The 23685-nt window shown below is 41.9% G+C and overlaps 1 protein-coding gene across 6 annotated transcripts in view; it reads left to right on the forward strand.

Annotated features, from left to right (window-relative positions):
* bnc2 (basonuclin 2) overlaps positions 1-23685 on the forward strand; it is a 221872-nt gene that overhangs the window by 93066 nt on the left and 105121 nt on the right. For 2 of the 6 annotated variants that reach the window (XM_054778863.1, XM_054778869.1), the window contains exons 1-3: positions 17199-17571; positions 17765-18112; positions 20024-20086. In XM_054778863.1, coding sequence (XP_054634838.1) covers positions 17335-17571; positions 17765-18112; positions 20024-20086 — 648 coding nt within the window. In that variant the 5' untranslated portion in view covers positions 17199-17334. Of the gene's footprint in view, positions 1-17198; positions 17572-17764; positions 18113-20021; positions 20087-23685 lie in introns of those variants that run through there. The other 4 variants (XM_054778865.1, XM_054778864.1, XM_054778868.1 and 1 more) reach the window with 4 other exon arrangements.

Here is a 23685-nt window from a genome sequence, read left to right on the forward strand (position 1 = left end):
AGTGGCGCTTCGCCTCTGTGTGCTCCGGCCTTGTCCTCAGGAAATCAAGGCCAGGTGCAACTTAAGTGAACAAAACCCCACTTTAGCACATTCGAGCCTGTCAGAGGGTGGGTTGGGCGTAGGTGGGGTTGGGGGCCGGGGGTTAGGCATGTCGACTCGCTGCTGTTCACAGTGACTTGGCGCTGTCAGCTCTGCGGCGATGCTGCTTTAGCGTCTTTACTTATTTATCGGCGGCGATGGCTGCAATGACAGGGCCACTCACTCCCCCAGAAAGCCTCTGAGGTTCCGCAACGTCCCTTCAAGCCGTGGCGTAAAAATTTTAAGAGCCCCAGGCCCCGTTTGATGACTTTGACGCGAGTTAGCATGTAGTGGAGTTGTCGGGTGCATTCAGGGGGCTAAATGTTCTAATGCTTTTACCCTCTCGCCGCATGTGTGTGTGTGTGTGTGTGTGTCTCAGAGTGAGGCAGAGTGTCATTTAATAATTTAGCCGCTGGTTTCGTCCCCTTCACCATCCATCCATCCATTCACGGCCCTTTATGTCTGTAGCCTCTGGGGATGCGCAGGCCATTGGACGGCCTCTGCGGGTGTGATGGAACAAACCGAGACGAGGGGGAGGACAGATGCTAACGAAAGCTGTGTCATCACACAAAAACATCAGAGGATGGAAATACCGTCTTTAACAAGGATCTTCAACAAGCAAGGAACCTTAATTGGTCACTTAAGTGGGAATTTTTAGGTTCTCTACAGTGGAACCTCTCACGACAAACTGAATGTGGTCCATAACGCTTGTAGACCTTCCATTTGGTCAGACTTGAAACTCTTTTTCCCCATAGGAAATAATGAAGTCGAATTTATCAGTTCCAGGGTCAAACTGTTACCATCAGGAAACGTTTAGAGTGATATAGCCAACATTTATCATACACATTTCAAAATAAATTAACCATTGTCAGCAGTAAGACATGTTCAGGTTGTGTGTTTGTGTCTTTTGGTTGTATCGATAGGTTGCCTCTTTTCACATTCTGATTGTGTTTTTTTTAAGAGTCGAGAGGTTATTTGTTGTGTTTTTTGCGTCTTAAGGATAAAGCTGTGTTGTGCGTTTGCATCTTCAGAACTGGATTGCGCGTGTGTGTCTATAGGTTTGGCTCTTCAGATTGTTTTTTGCACAATTGTGTCATCAAATTTGGATTGTGCGTTGCGTCTCCAGGATTTGGTTGTTTGTTGGGCGTTTTTTGTGTTTAGGTTTTGTCTTCAGGCTCATATTGTGTCTTCAGATTGTGTGCTTTCGTCTTCAAGTTATGCGTGTGTGTTTGTGTCTTTAGGTCTTTTACTTGTGTCTTCAGGTTGCAGTTGTGTTTCTGTCTGTTGTGTGCTTGCACCTGCAGATTGTTTGTGTCTCGAGTGTGCATTCGTGTTCTCCGGTTGCAACGTCAGGTTGTGGTCGTTTGCTGCTTTTTGTGTTGTCAAGTTTACTTTGTGTGTTTGTGTCCTCACAGTCAGGTTGATTGTCATGTGTTTGTGTCCTTAGATGGCATTTTCCGTTTTGGTCATTTTTTGTATTTTGGTTTTGTCGTCAGGTTATATGATTGCGTCTTCAGGTTTAGGTTGTGTTGTGTGCTTGTATCCTGAGGTTTGAGTTATGTTTTTGCGTTTTCACATTATTTGTTGTGAATTTGTGTCTTGAGCATTTTATTGTGCATTTGAGTTTTTAGGTTATGTCTTCAGATTTCAGTCGTTTGTTGTTTGTGTTTGTGTTTAGTGCTCGAGTCTTGTCTTCAGCATGTGTGTGTGTCTTTATTTCTTCCGATTATGTGTTTCTTCAGGTTTGTTGTAGCATATTTGTGTCTTTGAGTTTGGATTCTGCTTTTTGTGTCAAAGGTTGCTTGAATTTTTCTTAACTTGAATTAGAATGTTGTTTTTTTTGACTGCTTGATGGTCTTTGTGTACACCCGTCCATCCACTTTCTATGCCGCTTATCCTCACTAGGGTCACGGGTATGCTGGCGCCTATCCCAGCTGACTTCGGGGTACACCCTGGACTGGTAACTAGCCAATGGCAGGGCACATATAGACAAACAACCATTCACACTCACATTCATACCTATGGACAATTTAGAGTCTCCAATTAACCTAACATGCATGTTTTTGGAATGTGGGAGGAAACCGGAGTACCCGGAGAAAACCCACGCACACACGGGGACAACATGTAAACTCCACACCAAGATGCCCAACCGAGATTCGAACCCAGGTCTTCCCGATCTCCTTCCAATCTTCTCACAGCCAATCGAATCCTCTGGCTGAGGGTCAAAGACATTTCTTTGGGTCTACCACTTGACTTTTTTGTTGCATAAACCTCAGGATCTTTGAAGAAGTTTCAGATGAGAGTCTTACTGTGTCCAAAATCAGCAGCAATGACGCTCTGCGAGAGGCCTTGCTTGTGCAGCTCAACAATCAGACCGCATTCAAAGAGAGAAAGCTTTTTTACCTTTGCCATCAAGAGATCATGACAGCGCGAGTACCTGACAGAAAATGACATTGAATCCACATTTTTGCCCTGATTTTGGCTTTTAAAGGCTGTAGTCGTAAAGTTTTGATCAACTGATGAACAGCCTATTTCACTTTAATGCTTGTTTGCAAGGAATTGAGACAGACAGAGAAAGAGAGAGAGAGAGATACTTTTTAAGTAAAAAGAGAAATTCATGTTTCAAAATTGCTTTCTCAAAACATTTTTTGTCTCACTCCTATTTCCTCTCTTTTCATTTTAATCATCCTTAAGAGCCAGCAGTGCAAAATATAAATTCTTGGAATTTTTCAAATGTTCTTAACATTTTGTTCAGAGATGTATAAGAATCCAAAAGCCGTTAGCCAAGAAACTGTGTGCTGGATTGCTAGTGATTAAAATTCTGTATCTGCAGCATTTTACTCAGACAATTGAGATGGACCCGTCCATTTTGGGACTTGACCCTCAGTTTTGGGCTGTGGCTGTTGTGTTGTCTGGGCCTCGTTGTGTGTCCACCCGTGTTGTGGGGAGGATGCTGGGCGACCAGCTGTGCTTGTGCTCAGTGGTAAGCTGGTGAAGTAATGGGAACCACACATTAAAATCAGGCCCCAAACTTTGTGAGTAACAGGGAAGTTCGCGACTGCTTTTGATATGGTGAAAAAAAATGACCTCACGCAAGCTGGGAGACATTCCAAACGATCTGTGCACCATGTGAAAAAAAAAAAAAAAAATCAGAAAAAACACAACACAATGCAACTCTCGGATAGAAGAAGGAGGTTGAGAACATGTGGATTACATTAAGCAGCTCGCTATTTATTTATGGCACACACGACAAGGAACATAACCGCTGACAACACGACAAACTCTTGTGACTCCATGAAGCCTCCATAAAGTTTTATGTCACACAAACCATACTCATGTAGTAAAACCGCGCTACAATCACTATTGATTTATTTTAGGAGCTCCGGAAGATTTTTTTACACAATGTTCTTTGCCTACAAACATTTTATATCTTTGAAAGTTTGTGTAAATTCTCCCACAACAATACAACAATGCTCACTTGCATGTAGTTATTTTATATACAGTCTTCCCTCGCTCCATCGTGGTTCAGCTTTTGCGGACTCACTGTTTTGCAGATTTTTTTGTGTTTTTTTTTTTCCCTACATTTTTTACAGTGTATGAACGCTGTTACAGGTCGAGCCTGGCCCTTTTAGAAGAATTGCATTGTGGGAAGTTGAGCCTTGTAGTTCTGTGCTTTAGCACGAGGCGGCGGTGTCTCACTCTATCCCCTCGCTTCTGGCTGCACCTCCCATTGTCTTCTGCGTCCTGGTTGGCTGTAGACCATTGTCAATCAATTTCCTTTGTGATGTCTTGTTGTGGTCAGGGCAAACGAGCTAACCGTGTGAGCTGCTTGCTAATCGCCAATGCTGTTGTCACTGCGCAATACGTACCCGGAAGTCAATCGGTCCCACGCATGCGCAAGGACTACGTCACTTCCTCCTTTAGTTCATTTTTACAACAGCGCTTCTGTGACGTCACATGCTGTGGTAGTTATTGTTTTTTTAAATGTATGAACATAAATGGTCAATAACCATACTTCATACATGTAATATGTTGGGAGGTTATTTTATAAGTAACTCTTATTAAAATACTTTGTTAGCATGGGGATGTTTCCATCGTCTTATGGCATCCCCTAAGACTGAGCTATGTAAAAACTTACGCAATGCACATAGCGCAGACGTAAATGTCCAATCCAATCCAATCCACTTTATTTATATAGCACATTTTATAAACACTGTTTCAAAAATGCTGCACAGACTAGTAAAACCATAAATAATAAGTAAAAGTACAAATTACTACAGTAAAAACTAAAAGATCAAATAAAAACAAAGAAACTTACAACAGTAAAATATTTGAAACAAGAAGTAAAAAAAAAAGCAATAAATACAAGAAGAAGGTAAAAAATAAATAAGTAAATAAAACACAATATAATAAAATAAAATAAATAAATAAAATAAATAAATAAAACCATTTCAAACTAAAAAAGAATAAAAGACACAGAGGACCACACGACTCAAGCCAGAGAATAAAAGTGGGTTTTAAGACGAGACTTTAAGCTTTCAATAGTGGGGGCCGTTTTTACATGAGGGGGGAGAGTGTTCCACATCTTTGGGCCGACTACAGAAAAGGCCCGGTCTCCCCTGGTCTTAAGTCTGGTCTTAGGCACCACCAGTTGGAGCTGGCCTTCGGACCTCAAAGTGCGTGCTGGAGTGTAAATTTGGATGAGGTCCGAGATGTACTGAGGGGCCAGCCCATTGAACGCCTTAAAAACAAACAATAAAATCTTAAAATCAATTCTACAACACACAGGCAACCAGTGCAGGGAAGCTAAAATTGGGGTAATATGCTCCCTCTTTTTGGTCCCTGTTAAAAGCCGTGCTGCAGAGTTCTGGACTAACTGTAAACGAGAGAGTAATTTATGGCTTATTCCAGAATAGAAGTGACAAAATAAAAGCAGGCATTGCTTGTTCGAAAATAATAATAAATAAATAAACGGCTTAACTTTGGATAGAAGCCGAAGATGATAAAAACAGGATTTTACAATGTCGTTGATTTGTTTGTTGTTGTTAAATTTAAAATCAACATCGATTATGACGCCAAGGCTGGTGGCTGTGGAGCTGTCATATCAGGGTACGTGAAACATACATAAATAGACAGAATAAAACACATAAAATGCAGTTATATTTCAATGTAAACAACCATAAGTAGAGTGCAATGATGGATTCATCGAGAGGATTCAGCTTTTTCAGGGTTTTTTTTTTCTTTTTCTTCCTAGCAAATGCTTTGGTGTGTATTTTTTCAGTGGCAAAAAAAAAAGTGAAATAATTTATGGAACAAAGAGAAGAGGGCTTATTAATTGTACACTTGCATCATGGATGTGATATAACAAAAAAAGAATGATTATGGTGTTATTTCTCAAATTTCTATCTATCGTAATAACGTTTTGAGGAGTGGAGAGGGGACGCTTGCGGCCGTAAAATAGATCGATGGATGGCGTAGATTACACATGCCTAACATGTGACTGCCGAAAAACAGGCCGACCGGATCTAGACCCGTTCTGCACATACGTAGAACCCAGTTGAACCAATCGCGTTCTGGGTACGTATTGTGCAGTGACAACTGTAAACAAGAAACCGAAGAAGCTAACCGTGTGTGACTCTGAACGCTGAAGGGTTGCAAGTTTTCTCCCTGACAAAACCCACAATATCGGCGAAACGTTCTGCACTCAAAAGGCAGAGGAAGGCGAACGTGGCACAAAAAGTTGGAAGGCAGAAGTTACGCTGTTGTCGGGCGCCATTAGACAATACTGTAAATGAATTTTCGGTTCATGAAGGACGAGGAGTAAAATACGATAACAGGAGCAATATGTTTTAACAAAGACACAAAAATGCTACAGACGAACGGTGGAATACGCAAGTCACTAATTTCTTGTGTCCAACGTACTAGGTTGATCATTAAAATTCAAACGAAATTTTAACTCTGAGAGTGTTTCAACAAAATGTTAATGAGAGAAGTGTATAAAGTGTATAGTGAGGGGTTTTACAGCCTTCAAACATATAAAATAATTGTAAAAAAATAAAGTTGGCTACTTTGCAGATTTCACTTATTGCGGGGTAATTTGGGAACCTTTCCACCGCGATAAACGAGGGAACACTGTATACAAATAATTGACCCATTTGAAAGTTAAAATTGCTGTAAATTCCGGTGTATAAGCCTCACTGGACTATAAGCCGCACATGTCCACGTCATAAAATGACATCTTGTGGCACACAAGAGTCCGTGAGAACCAGGCAGCTTTTTATTTGATAGCCAATCATGAGTTATGAAAAAAGTCACGATGAGTTCGTCAACCCACTGGAAATTGCAGGGGTTCATCACTTAATATAACAGTCTGACTCATGGTGTCATCTTACAAAAACTACTAAACTCATCGCACAGCAACTTAACACTAAAAAGGTATACCTACATATAAATAAATATACAAACATGTACCAATATGAGTTTTAAATGAAAAAAACAACGAGTTTAAAGTTTTCCCATAATGCAGTGGGTGTGAGCAAAGCATTTGAGGACAGGCGTCATCAAAAATGGATGGATAATGTTGCAATGCAGCCCAGAGCCCAGAGGGAGCATCATTGTAGTGCCCCGGCAGGCACCAATAAATGCTTTGCTTAGACGTAATGCATTATGTTGTTTTCATTTTAAACTCATATTGGTTTGTTTGTGTATTTCTTAGGTATACATTTGGTATTGTAACCACTACTACACTGACTACTAACTCAGTCTGTACTCACACATTATCAAATTATGATTCTGTCAACAATTTGATTAGTTATCAGTTATTATCATTAAATCTGTAGTTTCATTACAGTAAGTATAAACCTTGACTATCATTGCACTATATTGTTATACAGCCTTAACACTTTCCTCGGTATTTACAAATTTTACAAAGTACGTTTGGAAAACAAGCGGTGAATAACTGTATTGCAGCCCATGTGAAACTGATGAGGGGTAGAATTAAATAAGCTTTGCTTCTTCCTGTGAATTGTGCTATGTTATGTGCTCCAGTGCAACTTGTATGCATGGTCAGGATGAATTAAACCATTACCATTACCATTACATTTTGAGTGTTAAGTTGCTGTGTGATGAGTTTACTGTTTTTTGTAAGATGACACCGTGAGTCAGACTGTTATTTTCAGCGGCACTGTATTAGCCGCACCGCTGTATAAGCCGCAGGGCTCAAAGTTTTAAAAAAAGTAGCAGCTGGAAATTACAGTATTAAAGGAAAACTGCACTTTTTTAAAAATTTTGCCCATCATCGACAATCCTTATTTGAGACATGAACACATACGCCTCGCCTTTCTGTGTCTTATAAAGATACAACAACATCTAAAAAGATGTTGCTGAGAATGCACGTAATGGGAGTCGCCTATTTTGCCTATAAAGCCTTTCTGAAAAAAAATCCAACAATGCTCCATTTACATATAATTTGACCTGCATATTAGCCAAGCTACAGCAACTTTGTTATTATTATTATTATTATTATTATTAACATTGTTACGCCGAATACCTACTTTACTGGTGTATTGACACCTTACCACACCACACCGGCTAGCCACTAGCCTGCTAGAGACTAGCTTCACCACATACTCACATGTTTGAATTGTTTGAATTGTGCTCTATAAATAAACGTGCCTTGCTTTGCCTTAGTGGTATGCTCCCTAGCTGTATGACCATTGTAGCCAGTCAGTAAAAAGTAATGTCTGGAAAAGGCACCAAAAAAATCCAAAAGCAAATGGAATGGTGATGTTCCTTCTGAATATTAAACGTGAGCACATACAAATTATAATACTTTAAAAAAATATAATAATAATAATAAAAATGCAATTTATTAAAAAAAAGTCAAATTTGGAAAAAAAAATGCAAAGATTAAAAAAATAAAGAATATGTGAATGTATTTGATTTTTTTTTTTTTTTGCTAGCTTTGTGTTCATAGCAAATGTTTTCTGGGATGCTATTGCTACAGTTATGGCTGGGGGTTGCATCTGGGACCCCTAAAATACCTAAATTCTCACCAGGGTACTAGTCCTTGCAAAATTCGGTGATGTTCGGTGTACTTTTAAGATGATGAGCATGATGAACATGTATATTAGATGTTGTGTTGATCAGACGCACTTGTTGCAAATGCTAATATTTTACAACTCTCCAGGCGGGCGTGTCATGTTTCATGAAGCAACAACAAACATCTGCATCGAGCTCCACCCACATTTTACAGTGAAAATTCTCCATCTTCGATTTTGGTGCCAATCGGATGAACTGCCGCGGACTAGTACGTTCACGTATGATCACTGGAAACAGCCAAAGTCACTGAAAAATGAAGGGAATCTAAACTTCCATGGTTGACCTTTGGACTCAAATATCCCAAAGTGTAAGAAAAAGCTTAGTAAATGCAGAAAGACTATTAAAGGTTCAACCATCGGGTTTCAATTACAAGAGAGGGGTGGGGGTGAACAGTGAACATGAAGTGGTATTAAAATATATAGGAGGTCACTGGCATTGTGAGGCTTTGTTGAAAGCTCTCATGCTAAGTATTAACACACATGCTAGCACCAGCCAAGTTACATGATGTGCCTGTTGCAAGAAGTGTAGCAGCAGATTTGGCACGCAGGAGTTTGAATCCTAATGGCAAAATATAGACATCTACTGTATGATGGCATACAATCTGTTTGGTTGCCAAATGTATACCTTCAATCCAGCAATGTAAAAGTGAAGAGCGCATAAGGTAAAGAAGGTCAAAAGCAAAAAGTTTAGAGAGGAAGTGTGAAATGGAATAATGAGAAGAAGAGCAAAGAAGCACTTATCAAACTCTCTGTGGTTTAGGACAGATGAGGCTGGGTGAAAAGGGGGAGGCGGAGGGGTGTGAAATAGGGGGCGCTGGCAGGGGTTGCCACGGCAGCGTTCCGGATGGTCGGGCGGTCTCTTCTCTGGGGGTGAAGAAGGGGGACGGGGGGCTGTCAGGGAGGCTGGCAGGTAGAGACACAGGGCCCTGTGACTGGGGTGGCGGGGGTGGGGTTGGGCGGGGGGTGGAGCACGGGTCAGTGAGAGAGGACAGAAGTGAGGCGATGGAGGCGATGCGGGGATGAGGAGGTGGAGGCCTGTCTGATGAGGCGATGTGGGGCTCAGAGAGAAGTAAATGAGGGTGGAGATGATTAGAGGAGAATTATCCAAGTGTGAGTGCAGGGAGGAAAAAGAAAAAGAAAAAGAAGAAGAACAGGGAAAAGGATGCACTCCAGTCATTAGTGATGGAACTGAACGCCGTCTTCATCCAACACCTTATTATTACTTTGTAAGTCATCTGCCACATTTTTACTGCACGAGTCATCACAAATACAGAATATAAGACAATATTGTTTCCCTAGAAAACACTCTTTTCACAGTTTAGAGATTTATTGTAAATTTGAACAGTTGATAACCTTTCATTCCAGTCCTGTGGGTGGTGGACATGCACATTACAAAATGGGTGCAAACTGCTAAACAACCAAAACAAGAATATCATTGTTTTATCCTTGGCCAATGCCCCAAACTTCCATCAGGGCTCCTATGCAAGTATGGAAAATATGGAATATGACTTCATTTCCAGATCTGGAAAAGTATGGGAAATGAAAACTCAAGTTCGGAAAAATATTCATTTTTCCAAGACTGTTACGTTTTCTAAAAGATACAATTATGAATAGTTTAAAAAAGAAATTAATCAATTTGTTTTTCTGAAATGCTTGCTAGAACAGCTCAGATGTTTGTGTGAGAGCACACAGTAGGCGACGCATCCTGGCGAATACGTGGGAAGACTGACACGTTGAATGGCCAGCCCTCTGCTCTTATCTTCCTCCAACCTTCTGTATGAGCTACACTTCCTAAATATAACCTCCTGGAAATGATATGGTGAGATACTGGCTGACATATTCAGAATAATGAAAATAAACGATTCATTTGATCATTTATTTACATAATACTCAGGCTGCAACTAACCATTATTTTCTTCATCGATTAATCTGAAGCTTGTTGTTTCCGTTAATCGAGTAATAGACGCACCAAATTTATACGGACCAAACACAAACAGTTTGTGGTTTGGGCCGCAACATATCAGAAAAAAGGCAAAAATGCCAATCACTGTTTTCCAAAGTCTAAACTGATCTGTGTGAATATCTTCTCTTACCCAAAACACAAAAAACACAAAAAAAATGCTTTCATGGATGACTAGTATTCCCATTTGAGAGGCTGAGATCAGAGGATATTGACATGTTTACATGAAAAAACAATTAACCGAGTACCAAAGTAGTTGTTGTCTCATTAATTGGATAAACTATTAATCATCAATTCATGGATTAATTGTTGCAGCTCTAATGACGCACATCTACTTACTGAGCCTGGAAAAAGTTTGGAATTTTTAAATGTCAAATTTGTAGGAACCCTGTTTTATGGAGATGCTGGAAAATCATTCGCAGCATGAAGTTGCACACAGACATAACTTGTGTTTGTTAGTTGCAGGATTACACCAAACATCAGTGGTGTCATATGTTGAGAAAGAAAATGCCAATTTGATGAAACCACAGTAAAAACGTCCGTTATCATTTGTCATTTGTCTGTTGTCGAACAAAACTGAATATAACCTAATACAGTCGAACTTCTGTTTTCGTACGCCCCATTTTCTGTATGATTCGGTTTTTGTTGAAACTTTTTGCCAAAACTTTGCCCAAATTTTCATACATTATCTTGTTTTTGCTCTGCGTTGTATTGTTCCACGAAATCGAGTGCCCAAAACTCACCGACTATGCATTATTTTTTGGGTGCCACTGTTAAATAACCCGCCATGGGACCAAAGAAAGTTACAAATGCCAGCAATTTGATACAGAAGGTGGGAAAAACTATTTAATTTGATTTCTCTGAGATGTACAGGAAGTCAGCATCAAAAAAGGTCCCATCTGTTCATCATTTATAAATCTCATCTCTTTAAAATGTATTTTTTGTTAACATTTTTGGGTGTCTGGAACGGACGGTTTTTCGTACGCACTACACACATTACACACTAAAAGGGCAGGCCTCCAGCACCTGGGGAAAGGTGGAGATCTTCAGCTACAGACAACATTCTTTGTTTATTTGTTGAAGTTGTACGCCTCTGGTTGTTTACCTTTGATATTTCCACATTCAAGCCTCCTAAATCCGCTAACCGCTCTCGTCGCTCACAATGTTGCATTATAGTAGCCGAGAGCCAGGAGCCTCGACGGGTGTGACTCGGAGCGTTGATCATGTGGCTGCGTCTCATTACGCCAAGACCTTTGGGTGCCCCCTTGCTCGCTTGCTCTCCTCTCTCCACCCGCAATCACAAGTCAGTTGCTATCATGTGATGTCCTGTGGCCCTGTAGACAAACAGTGTCACTTCTATCCCTGAGTGCCATCTGATCCACATGCCATGCCTTGTCACATGGATGCACACTCTCACACGGGCTACAGATGTGTGTGTGTGTGTGTGCATCCCTGAAAGGAATACATCAGGTCACAGACAGTAGCATCTCCGAGACATGTGCTCCCGCTTAAGGTCAAGAACGCCACCTCCCACCAGTGAAGATGTTGTGGATTCATCGAGTTCTCCTCGTTGGTTCTCCCAGAGAAAATGGTGTCCCTTGGAATACCTTTGGAGGATTGAATGGGATGTCCTCTCATTTGTAGATGTTGTTTTTATTGCTTTTAGGTTTAAATTGTAGGGTGAACTTATTTTTACACTTGCGTAACTGTGATAAATACTAATTTTAAGAAAAAAGTGGCTGTGACAGTGATAGCTTTTTCCTTATGTCCTCCCGGAACAATGACTTCAACACAAAAACAATAAAAATATTCCATTAAGTTCTATGTATTTACTAGAGGCTTACATCCCTGGTGGAGAAAGAACTAAAAATAACTCAAATAAAAAAGTTGGAACTGGTGACCATACTACACAGGACTTCACTGAAGCGACCATCAAAGGTTAACTGCACGCGTTTTGCGTTTTCTTTGGTTCTTATTCCCAAAGTAGATGACTTTTATTGTTTTATATTTAAAAACTGATGCAGCAGTGTCATTGGTCAATTTGCAGGTTGAGACTGTTTTATTGATTTAACGTAACACAGATATTTTCAAAAACGCACATTTGCCTCTCTCCGGTGACAAAAAGATCTCCATCTACACAGTGGTGTTTTAAAACTATTTCTGTCCACACAAATACGCAAGCACAGGCTGCCATGCGCATGCCAAAGGAATGGCCATGGACTGTTAAGGCAATTTTAACCAATCAGAAGCGTTGATGACGTTATTTCCTTAGACAGCACCATAACAAACATGGCGATGTACAGTAGAAGCTAGATGTGGACTGCTAGCGAGGTAGCGTTACTTTTCAGTAGTTTATTTCACATTTGACAGCCAAACGTAGTGAATATAAAAGTGAAAATGGATGAAACATGTTCTTTATTCCAATGTGGCAGATGTTGATCATCACTACAATGCTGTGAAGTGTACGGAAGTTCATTTTATCGGCCAAGAAAGAACTCCATCAGCTGTGACGCTATCATTGCTGAAATGATTGTGTGTTTGGGAAATTGTCCTTCTTTAATTGCCTCCACGACAGTAGTTATGCAGCACATGACAGGCGTATATAACAGGGCAACCTTCAACGTGCAGGCCAAACAGCTCAGTCAAACGCAGTCACAATCTTCTTGCCATGCGAACATTCCCACGCCATTCTTCCAAAATACAGCATGCTTGTGAAAGTTGTCCCACCACCTAGAGGTCTGACTGGGTCTTGACCCGAATCGTCATTGTTGGCGGGGGCGTTGTAGCCGTTTTAGAGAGCAAAACAGCGGCATAGATAGCCCATAAGCGTCTTCGATCATCAATGTACAGCGAAAGTAGGCGTGTGTTTACTCTTATACATACGAAAAGTTATTTCAGTCTGTTATGTTTGCCATTGCACACATTAAATTATACTTATCTAATGTGGAAATAACGGCACATAATTGTTGCATCATCTGTCGGCAGCAAGCCAAAAGCTCCGTCTTCGCCGTCCACACACATTTGCTAAAGCCCAGGTTTTAAGGACAGAAACCAATGTTTGCGTGTGGATGACAGGCCAAAACGCCAAAAATCCATATTTGTGCGGGCATGCTTTACCTGTGGTTCACTTATTTTTACACTTCCATGGATCACCACGCCCCCTCCTGGGGGGCCTGCCCCACTATTTGAGAAGCACTGACTTAAGCTCATTGGGCCTCATTCACGAACATCTTCTTAAAAGTCTTCTTAAGAAGTGTACTTAAGAAGGCGCGGGTTGGAAACTGCGCCACATTCACGACACGTTCTTAAGTAGGGATAATCGTTCGCACCGGTGTTCTTAGGTTGATGAATGCCAACTGCGATGCCCGTGCATGTGAGGCCTAATTTGCATAGGTCACCGCCTATTATTTCCTATATAAGGTAAAAAATGTGCCGTGCGCAACAGGCAGCTGGAGGCGGAGATGGCAACGCGCAAGGGCAAGACTGAGGAGCAGCTGGACAACAAACGAAAGAAAAACTTCAATTCTACTGAAATAGAGGTGCTTTTACAAGGAGTGAGCGAACACAAGACCACCTTATTTTCACGTGTATCCACCGGTCATCAGGCCATCCAAAAAGAGTCGGCATGGAGCACCATTGCAGGCAACATAAATGCCGTTTCCACGGAGAAACGCACCACCGCAGAGGTTAAAAAGAAGTGTTGACTTAAAATAGACTAAAAAAAAAAAGATTGGACTGCACCGGAGGGATCTGGAGGAAACGGGAGGTGGGCCATCAATCAGAAACCAAACCATTTCGGAAACTCTACAAAATATTTACACAATCATGATGGAAAAATAAAGTCAAAATACATAGTTTGTGTGTGACAGTTTATTTTTTCTGTGGTTACATTTGATTAGACGCTGCCTAATTAATACAGCAGACGTGGCTGGTGGCGCATGTCGTTATCTGGGGGTGCTACGTGCGCAATAGGCACACCACGTTTCATTGCGATGTTATTCTGATGATCCTGCACACCTGCAAGAACAGAGAGGGAAGCCTGAAGCCTGAAGCGGGACATCAAATATTCGTGGCTTTCAGCAAATAAATCTAATGGTCCCTATACATTCTCTCTCTGTGCAGCGCACGTCCAGCCAGCCTTTTTTTTGATGAATTGGGATTTGAATATATATTTATCCATGGAGTATATTTTAGTTGTTTTGATGATAAATAATTGTTGGGATATTTTATTTGCACTACATTTTTTGGGATCAGGTTGCAAAATCCATCATGAGGGCGATTGCGCATTGAAAGTGTAAGCTTTGCTTGTGCGTAAGAGTCCTCCTGAGCGTTCGTAGAATTTGTTCTTAGATCTAAGAACTGTGAGTTAAGAACACGTTTCGTGAATGCCAAAAATCTTCGTAAGAAGGCTTTAAGAACAGATTTGTGCATAAGAACGTTTCGTCAATGAGGCCCATTGTGCTCATATTGTTTTTGGTGTTTACAAAAAAAAAACAGTTATGCAGTTAGCAGACTCACATTCAAATCAGTAAGACTTACAGCATCAACGTATGCTCTCAGACAGAAATGTATTATTTACAGAGGTTAACTTCTTTAAAACATAACAAAAAACACCACCAGAATAGTTTGCTTGGACGGCCACAGCTTGACCCTGGAACAGATTTGTTTCTATTCCCACTCATTCCTTTGGGGGAAATTGTTGAACAGGACACCAAACTATTTCATTTGATGTGACGAGCACAGAGGTGGCTCTTTTACGGAGGCTGTTGTTGACATGTCAGAGTGTGTTTTTGTGTGTGCGTGTCAGGGGAATAAGGATGCAGTGGCAGAGCTTTAACCTCACGGCCACTCTTCTATTGATCCATACAAGCCTCGGTGGCAGTTGCCGCAGAGCTGGCTGTGCTGTGCCTTTAGGGGGCTGCCACCAGTCCCACCCTCCCTCCCTCCACACAAGAAAAGACACCCATGCTTCACTCCACCCCCCATCATCCGCCTCTCTCCCTACCTCACTTTTCCTCTAATGAGTTGAAACACTGATAACGAGCCTGATGATCTTCCATTGATTCACCTATCACTTGCTTGTCTGGTAATTGATCCGTAGCTGAGCCTCTAGTTAATTATACAGCCTTTGTCATGGACCCTTTCCCCCAGGGGTGTGGGTAGTTAGGTGGCAGGGGGTGGCTCTCTCATCCAACCCAATAGTGCTGTTTTTTTTTTTTTATTTCCTTGCAGAATTTTTGTCATCGTGCCATCTTCCCCTGCAAATGTGTCCTTATTTTCACGTTCCTCTTGTCATCACAGCTATTACCAGCAGCCCCGAGTGCGAGTGAACAAATAACAGCTATTCAGCAAGGCGGGGGTAGGGGGTGGAGGGGGCATCTGGGGAAGGAGCAGAGCCACCAGCTTCACTTGAAACACAAGAGTGCCACTTGACCATTAAAAAAACAACACATTTCCAGCTTTGTGAATAAAAAGTGAGCCTCACGAGTTCCATGCATTACTACTTTTCCATCGGTAAGGGGGGAGGGACAAGAAAATACACTGCATATGAAGCCAATAAACTGTAAAAAAAAATGAAACCATGATAAAATATTTAATTAAAAAAAATCCATGAAATGGTTAAACTCAATTGGAAAGTAAACAAATATGTACATGGGAGGCAATACAAAATTTTAAAAAGTGCAAAAAGCTGATTGCAGAACACTCTTCATTATAGCAGGAGTGCTCCTTGTGTGTCAGATTGCAAGGCTTTATTGTGTGCACTGCCCCCCTTGATGTCACCCCCACAGATTTTCTATTAGATTTAGGTCAGGGTTCTTGCAGAGCTACAAATGTCCTTCTGGTGAAGGCATTATTTTCGTGATTAGGGTAGTTTAAAATCCTTGTTTCTTTTTTTCAGCTGATTTGAAAGCGATATCATTTACGTCATTTTTTTGAAGCAGTTTTAAAATCTTTTTTAACGACAGAAAAAGATGCAATTTCAAATAAATGTGCACTCTAGGAGGAGGCAATAAAGTTTGATTCAGAAGGGTAATGTCAAGTGAAATAATACAAATGCAAAAAATATATATATATAAAAATAAATAAATATAAGAGTAGCAATGTGATGGAAGGGCGTAAAAGGTGAGACTCTAAATGGTGACGGGGAAAAAGAAAAAGCATAAAGAGAAGAAGGAGGGAGGATGTCTTCATTGTTTCACTTGTGTCCCACTCTAGGATGCATAGATCTACACTCTAGTCTGTCTATGTGTGTGCGGGTCTTCCCCACCTCCCTCACCTTGGCTGCTGCTGCTGCTGTAGGGACCAATTTGGCTAAAATGGAACCTCTTGCTCATTTTTTTCTTAATTAAAATCCGAGAGACTCTGCAGGGGTAGGGGGGTTGGGTGGGGGGACTGTCGTGGGGGGTGGAGCGCACGTGTGTGTGTGTTCCTTCCATTAGTCTCTCATTAGATCTGCGCAAAGTCAAACAAAGGCTGTGGGTATTGATTTTTTTTTTTTTTTGTAGTGATGCCTTAAAAAGCAAAACAGGAAAAAAATGTCACTTTTTTCTGTACAGTGATCACAAGCACCATATTATTTGGTCATTAAAAGAATTAATAAAGAAAAATAGATTTAATATAATAGTTTTTTTTAGGTGAATGTATGTCGGGACAGTCCCACGGGAGGGGACTAAGTTGTTCTGGTCCGCTCATAGCAAACATGGTAATAAGGCAACGGGACACCCCCTCTTCCTTTGCCTGCCTCCTTTAAGATGTGTATGTGTGTGGATATATAAGTGTGTGCGTGTGCGTATGTGTGTGTGTGTGTGTTCCATTAGTCTTTCATTAGAGCCACGCAAAGTCAAACAAAGGCAATAGAGTCTTTTCAGTATTCTTTTTTTTTTGGTGATGACTTAAAAAGTAAAAAAAATAAATAAATACAGCCTTATTTCAAGGAAATAACCACACTCAGAACATTTTTTTGGTGATTTAACAAAAAAAGATTTACTGAAGAAATAAATTATTTAACATAATATTGTTTTAACGGTTGCGAGAGACTGTCGGGACGGTCCCATAGGAGGGGGACTAAGTTGCTCCGGTCCGTTTGCAGCAAACACGGTAATAAGGCAGTGGGACACCCCCTCCTCCTTTGCCCCCGCCTCCTTTGAGCTGAGGAGGTGTGTGTAAGAGAGAGAGAGGGGGGAAGCATGTGGCGCGATGTCATTGAGCATCTCAGACCGGAGCTGCACACACTCACACAAAGACACACACACAAGCCGGGGTCCATTTCCTCGGCGTCTGCGGCGGAGTAGGCAGGCAAGGAAGAAGGAGGGAAGGAAGGAGAGAGGACGAAGGGGGGGACATAGTCAAAGAGAGAGAGAGGAGAGAGAGGAAGCTGGTGGCTCGTTCCCACTCCTCATCTTCACTTTAGCTGGGACGCACACAGAGTTGATGGTAAGGGGACTTTTGTGCTCACTTATATATATGTAGAAGTTTGTTGTCGTTTTTGGATATCAGTGTGTGTGCATGCATCCTTTCCATCATCAGTCCAACTCAAGGCCCCTCCATTACACCAATCAAACTAACCAAAAGCAGGGCTCAAGGGGAAGGGAGGCCCACCTTCACATACTCTCGTCTCTCTCAACAGTCCAAGGAGGTAGAGTTGGATGTGAGAGGCACACAGGAGCCCAGTGACCCAGAGACACCCAGGAGGACGCCGCCGCCATCATCGCCACCAGCACTACCACCACCAACAACCAAGGCTGCCCACAGAGGAGACGCCACCCCTGAGAGTGAGCCCTCCGGTAGCAGTGGTGCTGTGGGTGGCGATATTAGTAGAAGAAGCAGCAGCAGCAGTGCGGGCAGTGCTGAGGGAGCAGGCGAGAGCTCCATGCAGTTCAGCACCAGACCGCCTAGTGCTGAGCAGCCGGGCTTCATGGGGACATGGCAGCAGCAGAGCACTGACAGCAACCTCCTCTACAGGATGTCCCAGCAGGTAAAAACAACAAGAACAATGCTCATCCCTCTTTTGTCACCTGCAAACTTTCTTTCCACTGTCATTGTCTTGTCTGGATGCAAACTTTTAACTGCTGGTGCAGGATCATTTAATTCCATTGATCATGTGCATGTCTCCCCCTTATCAAATACTATTTCATGCATATTCAGGCAAAATGCACTCTCTTATCTGTTGGATTATATGGTGTCCCAGTTTGGCTGCTTATTAAGTGTTTAAATTAAGTCTCAATGACTGGACTCTGTTTTGGTACAACCTCCGTGCCACCCCTATCTCTGGGACTTCCCGTGGCCGAGGCAGGGAGCCCCTTGCGCGGCCACAGGAGTGCAGGGGAGCCGTAGGAAAGAACAGGTCCGGTGGTTGCAGGATGGAGGCGATGCGAGAGTGCACCGTTCACGCCGATCCATCTGCCTCTCTCCCGCGGATCTTTCACTCGATTTTCACACGTTAATACCTCACAAGACAGCAAGAAGGGCGCTGTTTATTTTATTTCGCTTGTTTTTTGACTGTAGTTTCGGTTTGCTCAAGAAAGAAAAAGGAGGAGACGAAAGGAAGTTGTGCACGGGCGTGTGTGCGTGTATGCGTGCGCGTGTGTGCGTGTGTGAGTGGGAGACGGTAAAGATAGAGGATGCTTGTTGGCTTGCAGTCCATCATTGCTGGACCTCGGTACCAGGCGCAAGTTGTCACGGTTGCGCAATAACCATGTGGCGTTAAAAGGCGGAGGAAAAACAACTTTGACTGCACTAATAGTCAAGTTTTTAATTTAGATATTAAAATATATGCACGTATGCACACATTAACGGATTGTATTCAGTCTGGAAAGCTAACGTAGCTGTGCTTTTTGATGCAAATAAGCATTTTAATGCAAACAGAAATGTTATATGAGTGGGAGCAGGTGGACTTTAAACACTTGCAAAAAGGGGAATACAGAGTCTTTGTTTCTAAATGACTGCTTTGTTTTCTTCTTATTATAGGGATAATAATGACTTTGCATTGATGAGCACCCTTGGGTGCTCTTGTTTGCAAATAAGACATCCACGATAGGCGGATGTCTTTTATATGTAGGCCTTAAATTATATTGATAAGTGATGCATAAGTGGATGCTAAAATGGTTAAAAACTCGTGTTGTAAATCACAAAAACGACTAAAACGTCAAAGAATTGCACGCATGGAAGAACATCAATAAAATAAGATAATTTGTGGAAGAATGTTCATATTTATTTTAGGGATTTATGTCATCATTTGAGGGATAAATCGTGCGTAAAGATGAGCCATAGATACCAAACCTCATCCTGTTTTCAACCTAACCATATTGTAAACAGCTTCTTTGTTATTTTTTTAAATAATATGCAATCAATATATTTCTTCAGAACATTAACAAGGGGAAAAGATTATAAAAAATAAGCGCGAATGAAATATATCTTTCGTTTGTATTAATTCCAAGTAACATTATGTTTATTTAAAGCCTTTTAAACGAAGGGAATCCGTGTAAATATTTATTTTTAACAGGCCTCATAAATAAGACTGCACGTTTTAAATCAATTCATCAATAAACTGGCTTCGATTAGATTCTATCCAGAGAGGACGTTTGCATTTAATAAAACTGAAAAACAATATTATTTGATGCAAGGAAGACAAACATTTAAAATGTGGAAGAGGCGGAATTGATTTTCCCGTGCAAAGATCGTTAACTGGTTACGAAAATCGACCTCTTTGCAAAGTTTACAATCGTTTTTTTTTTTGGGTCTGTTAAGGACCGCACTTTTTTGGGTGCAAGCCGCAGGCCGCCACTGCGCAGTGTGCGTGTGTGTGTGTGTGTGTGTATGTGTGTGCGTGTGCACGCTTTATCTCTTTTAAAAAAGCGTCTCCCCTTCCTTCTCTCTTCCTTGCAAGGGTGCTGTAACGCGGCTTCCTATCAAGTGCGACAGGTCGACTATGGGCCGAGACCTGGAAGAGGTACTGTTGCAAACCCACTCTTCCTCTCGCATCCCCTTTTTTTCTTCACCATCACACACTCAGAAAGGACCACTATGCGCTAATAAGTGCTGCAGTTAATTCATTTCCCAAGAAAAAATGTACTTTGGTGTTAGTTTTTTTAGTAAAATAATTAGCAAGATACTGAGTAAATAGTGTCATAAAAATCCTTTATTTTTCATGGGCAAAAATCCCTTAGTATGGTTAAGAAATATTGTAAATGCATCATGCATATTGTTTTCATAATCATCCATTAATAAATGTTTATCTTTTTCAAATTCAGCAGAAAAATGAAGATCTAAATCAGTCTGGTAGTGTAAATTGCATACATTTTTGTATATAATGCATGTGTGCATAAAACAATTGGATTTTTTTTAGAAATAAATGTTTAATTAAAGTCCCATCTCCTATATTTTTATATGAATGCCATAATGATATGCTTTACAAGGAGATTAACAGGAAGTGCTAATGCCCCTATTAACAGACTGATACACGTTTAGTGTGTGTTGCATATGTGCAGCATATGCATCCTGATGACTGAGCGGCAGAGATTCGATGCACATGTGTAGAATTATCCACACTGACTGACTGAAAGTGTGCGTGTGTGTGTCTGTCGGTACGCTGTTATTATTTCCATGTCTGACTTTGATGGGTCGTTGCACACGGAGCATATGGAATGCCTATCTGGTGTCAAGTGTGTGCGTGTGTGTGTGTGTGGTTGCGCCCAGTTTGTGTCTCTTGCCATGTATTTTTCTGAGTGGGTGGCTAAATACTCATGTGCCAGTTTGTACAAGAGAGAGGAGAGCGTGCATGAGTGTATGGTTATGTGCATGTGTGTGTATGTGTGCGTGTGTGTGTTGGCCCGGGCTCCATGTGTATGCGGGTGCGAGGTGAAGTGTCTCTTGGCTGGCCTTGGCTGAAAAGAGCTGGAGGAGAGCGGAGAGGTGAAAGAGGAGATTTGCAAGGAAAAGACGCACATTGCTGACTTTCTTCTTCTACTCTGTATATGCCACCCTTTGTCCACAAGCTGTGCTGTAGCAATATGTCCACACTGTGGAGACGTAAAACATGCATTGCTTTAACGCAGTGGCATTGACAAAGCCTCTTAAAGTGTACAAAATAAACATATATGCATACAAAATGTGGTAAATTAATGCAATCGGTCCAGTGGCGGCGGTGTAGCGGGCTGTTTCCGAGTCAGTGGGTGCACGTGAGGATGTTTGCCAGTATTTCCACATGCACCGTTGGTGGGACTACATTTAATTCCTCCCACATCCGTCATGTTTTAATCATTTACCTTTTTTTGCATCTAATTTGTGTCTCAATGTATCAGCTCCCGTCGTAAAATACAGTATTCACACACACACAATGCTGCTGCTCGAGTACCGACTAGAACTTTAGATCCTTTATAGGACAGGAGTGCTCTGCTGTTTTGAGGAATCTGTTGCAAAAATGTGAGTCACGCTCAAGTTTTCACCAGACCTCGCAGGTTGCTCGAATGTAATTTACCGGTCGGATTTGGCCCGCATGCCGCAAGTTATAAGGAGGAGAGTCAGGCTGTGCGGGGGTGTGGTGAGGGAGTTTGTTGCCGTGCCCGAGGGTGCCAGGTATGTCCCGGTCCTTGTCCTAATGTGCCCACAACGAGGATAGCGCTTAGACTGAGACGGTTGTGTTTTGACAGAACTATGCGGCCAAATTTGGCATTCTTTAAGGTCTTATGCGATCCAAACAAAAAATGCTCACATGAGACATGCTGGCAAATAACTAAAAGCAGACAAATGGTGTGACGCTGCCGCTAGGCTAGTTGGCAGAAAAAGCCCAGACAATAAATTATTGGACGGCTAATGATGATGGTGGTTAGCACATCAACTGATTGGGCGCTGAATAAGTTTTCGATCTATCTGTGATGGCATGACATTTTGTCTGTTTTGCTTATGATTAAACTTGTATGAGTCACACGGATGATCTAAAAGAACAGCAGCGTCCCAACCTGTGGGTGGACGACCGCTCCTGGCCCGTGGGCGGGGCGTCTTCACCTAAGTAATACGGAGGCACGATTCACACTGATGGTGGTTCATTATCCATTTTTCTAAGTTCTGCAAGTTAAAATGTCTTAATTGTCCTCATACATTGTTGCAGGGACTAGAAGGGTATGGGAGTGTGGGGAGCGAAGTGGTGGGTCAGGGAGGGGTACATGATGCATGCTACATGACTACCAGTAGCACTACTACGACAGTCGATATTTTTTTTTTCATTTGAAAATAGAAAATTGACCCCCGCCCTTAATTTTGCTCCCATGGGGACCACCCACCCTTAATGCCACACCATTTCCACCCACCCTAGATTTTGCCCCTGTGGGGACCGCCCCCCATTAATGCAACATCATTGCCCGTAGCACTGCTTATGTATTTCTTGTCTTCTTTTGAAAATGGAAAATTGGCACACACCCTTCATTTTGCCCCCATGGGGACCACCCACCCTAATGCCACACCATTACCAGTAGTAATACCACTATATTTTTGTCTTCTTGTGTGAACTGAAAACTGTCACCAACTCTAAATTTTGCTCCAGTGGGGGCCGGCCACCATTCATGCATGTCCGGTAGCACTGCTTATATATTTATTTTCTATTTTTAAAAGTGGAACTTTGGCGCCCACCCTTAATTTTCTCCCAATGGAGACTCCCCTCCTTGCCTTGATGCTACCCCGCTGCGGTTTCAAAAAATAGGGAATCCTCGTTATAAAGTGTTTCCTATGATTGCTGTTGTTGTGGTTTATTGTTATTTTGAATACTTAACTCAACATTGAGTACTTAAGTATACTTAATATATGTACATGAATAATGTGTTTAAAGTGATATATGTGCTTCTCAAACGTTCTCCTTTATCTGTATAGCTGGACTGCTGTCTGAATGGGTACACTTTATTTGGTTGAAAGAAGTCACCCGTGTGAGGAGAAAGTGTGTTTGTGTGTGTGTGTGTGTCGCTCAGGATGTCACCACCCTGTAGCAGGCTAATGAGCCCCTCACACACACGCACGCACGCACGCACGCACGCACACACTGTGGTGTTTGTTCTGTGAGGTCAAGATGCCATCGGCCGAGAGCCGAGAGACAAATCACATGTAATTTTCAGAGAGAGGAAACGTTTTTAAGACATGACGGCGCGTCTGAAACATTGTTTGGAGGGGGGGGCCACCCGCCGAAGGTGACAGCGCTCGTGACCCGCACTAAGTGACAGGAACCCGGGCATACTTTCACGCCGGCTTCTCCCTTTTCCTGTTATTCCTCAACTCCTGTTATTTTGTTCTCCCTGGAGCCGTGCCAGGCGAGCCAGCGCGACGGGCAAAATCAATGGGCGGCTTTTTTATTATTTTTTTTATTATGTGTCTTTAAGGACCCCTCTGTCTGCAGGCTGCCAATTTGCCCCATCAGCAGTGAAGAGGGAGGAAGAGCTCTCAAGGCAGCGAAGCATTCATTTGTCTTGTTGCTGTCCATGTGACTAATGCCGTCACTGTTCTTAGAAAAAGCACTCGGCCTGGATTATTATTATTGCTCAATCATTATCATCATCATCATTACGC

The sequence above is a fragment of the Dunckerocampus dactyliophorus genome, chromosome 6 (assembly GCF_027744805.1).
Source record: "Dunckerocampus dactyliophorus isolate RoL2022-P2 chromosome 6, RoL_Ddac_1.1, whole genome shotgun sequence".
NCBI lineage: Eukaryota > Metazoa > Chordata > Actinopteri > Syngnathiformes > Syngnathidae > Dunckerocampus > Dunckerocampus dactyliophorus.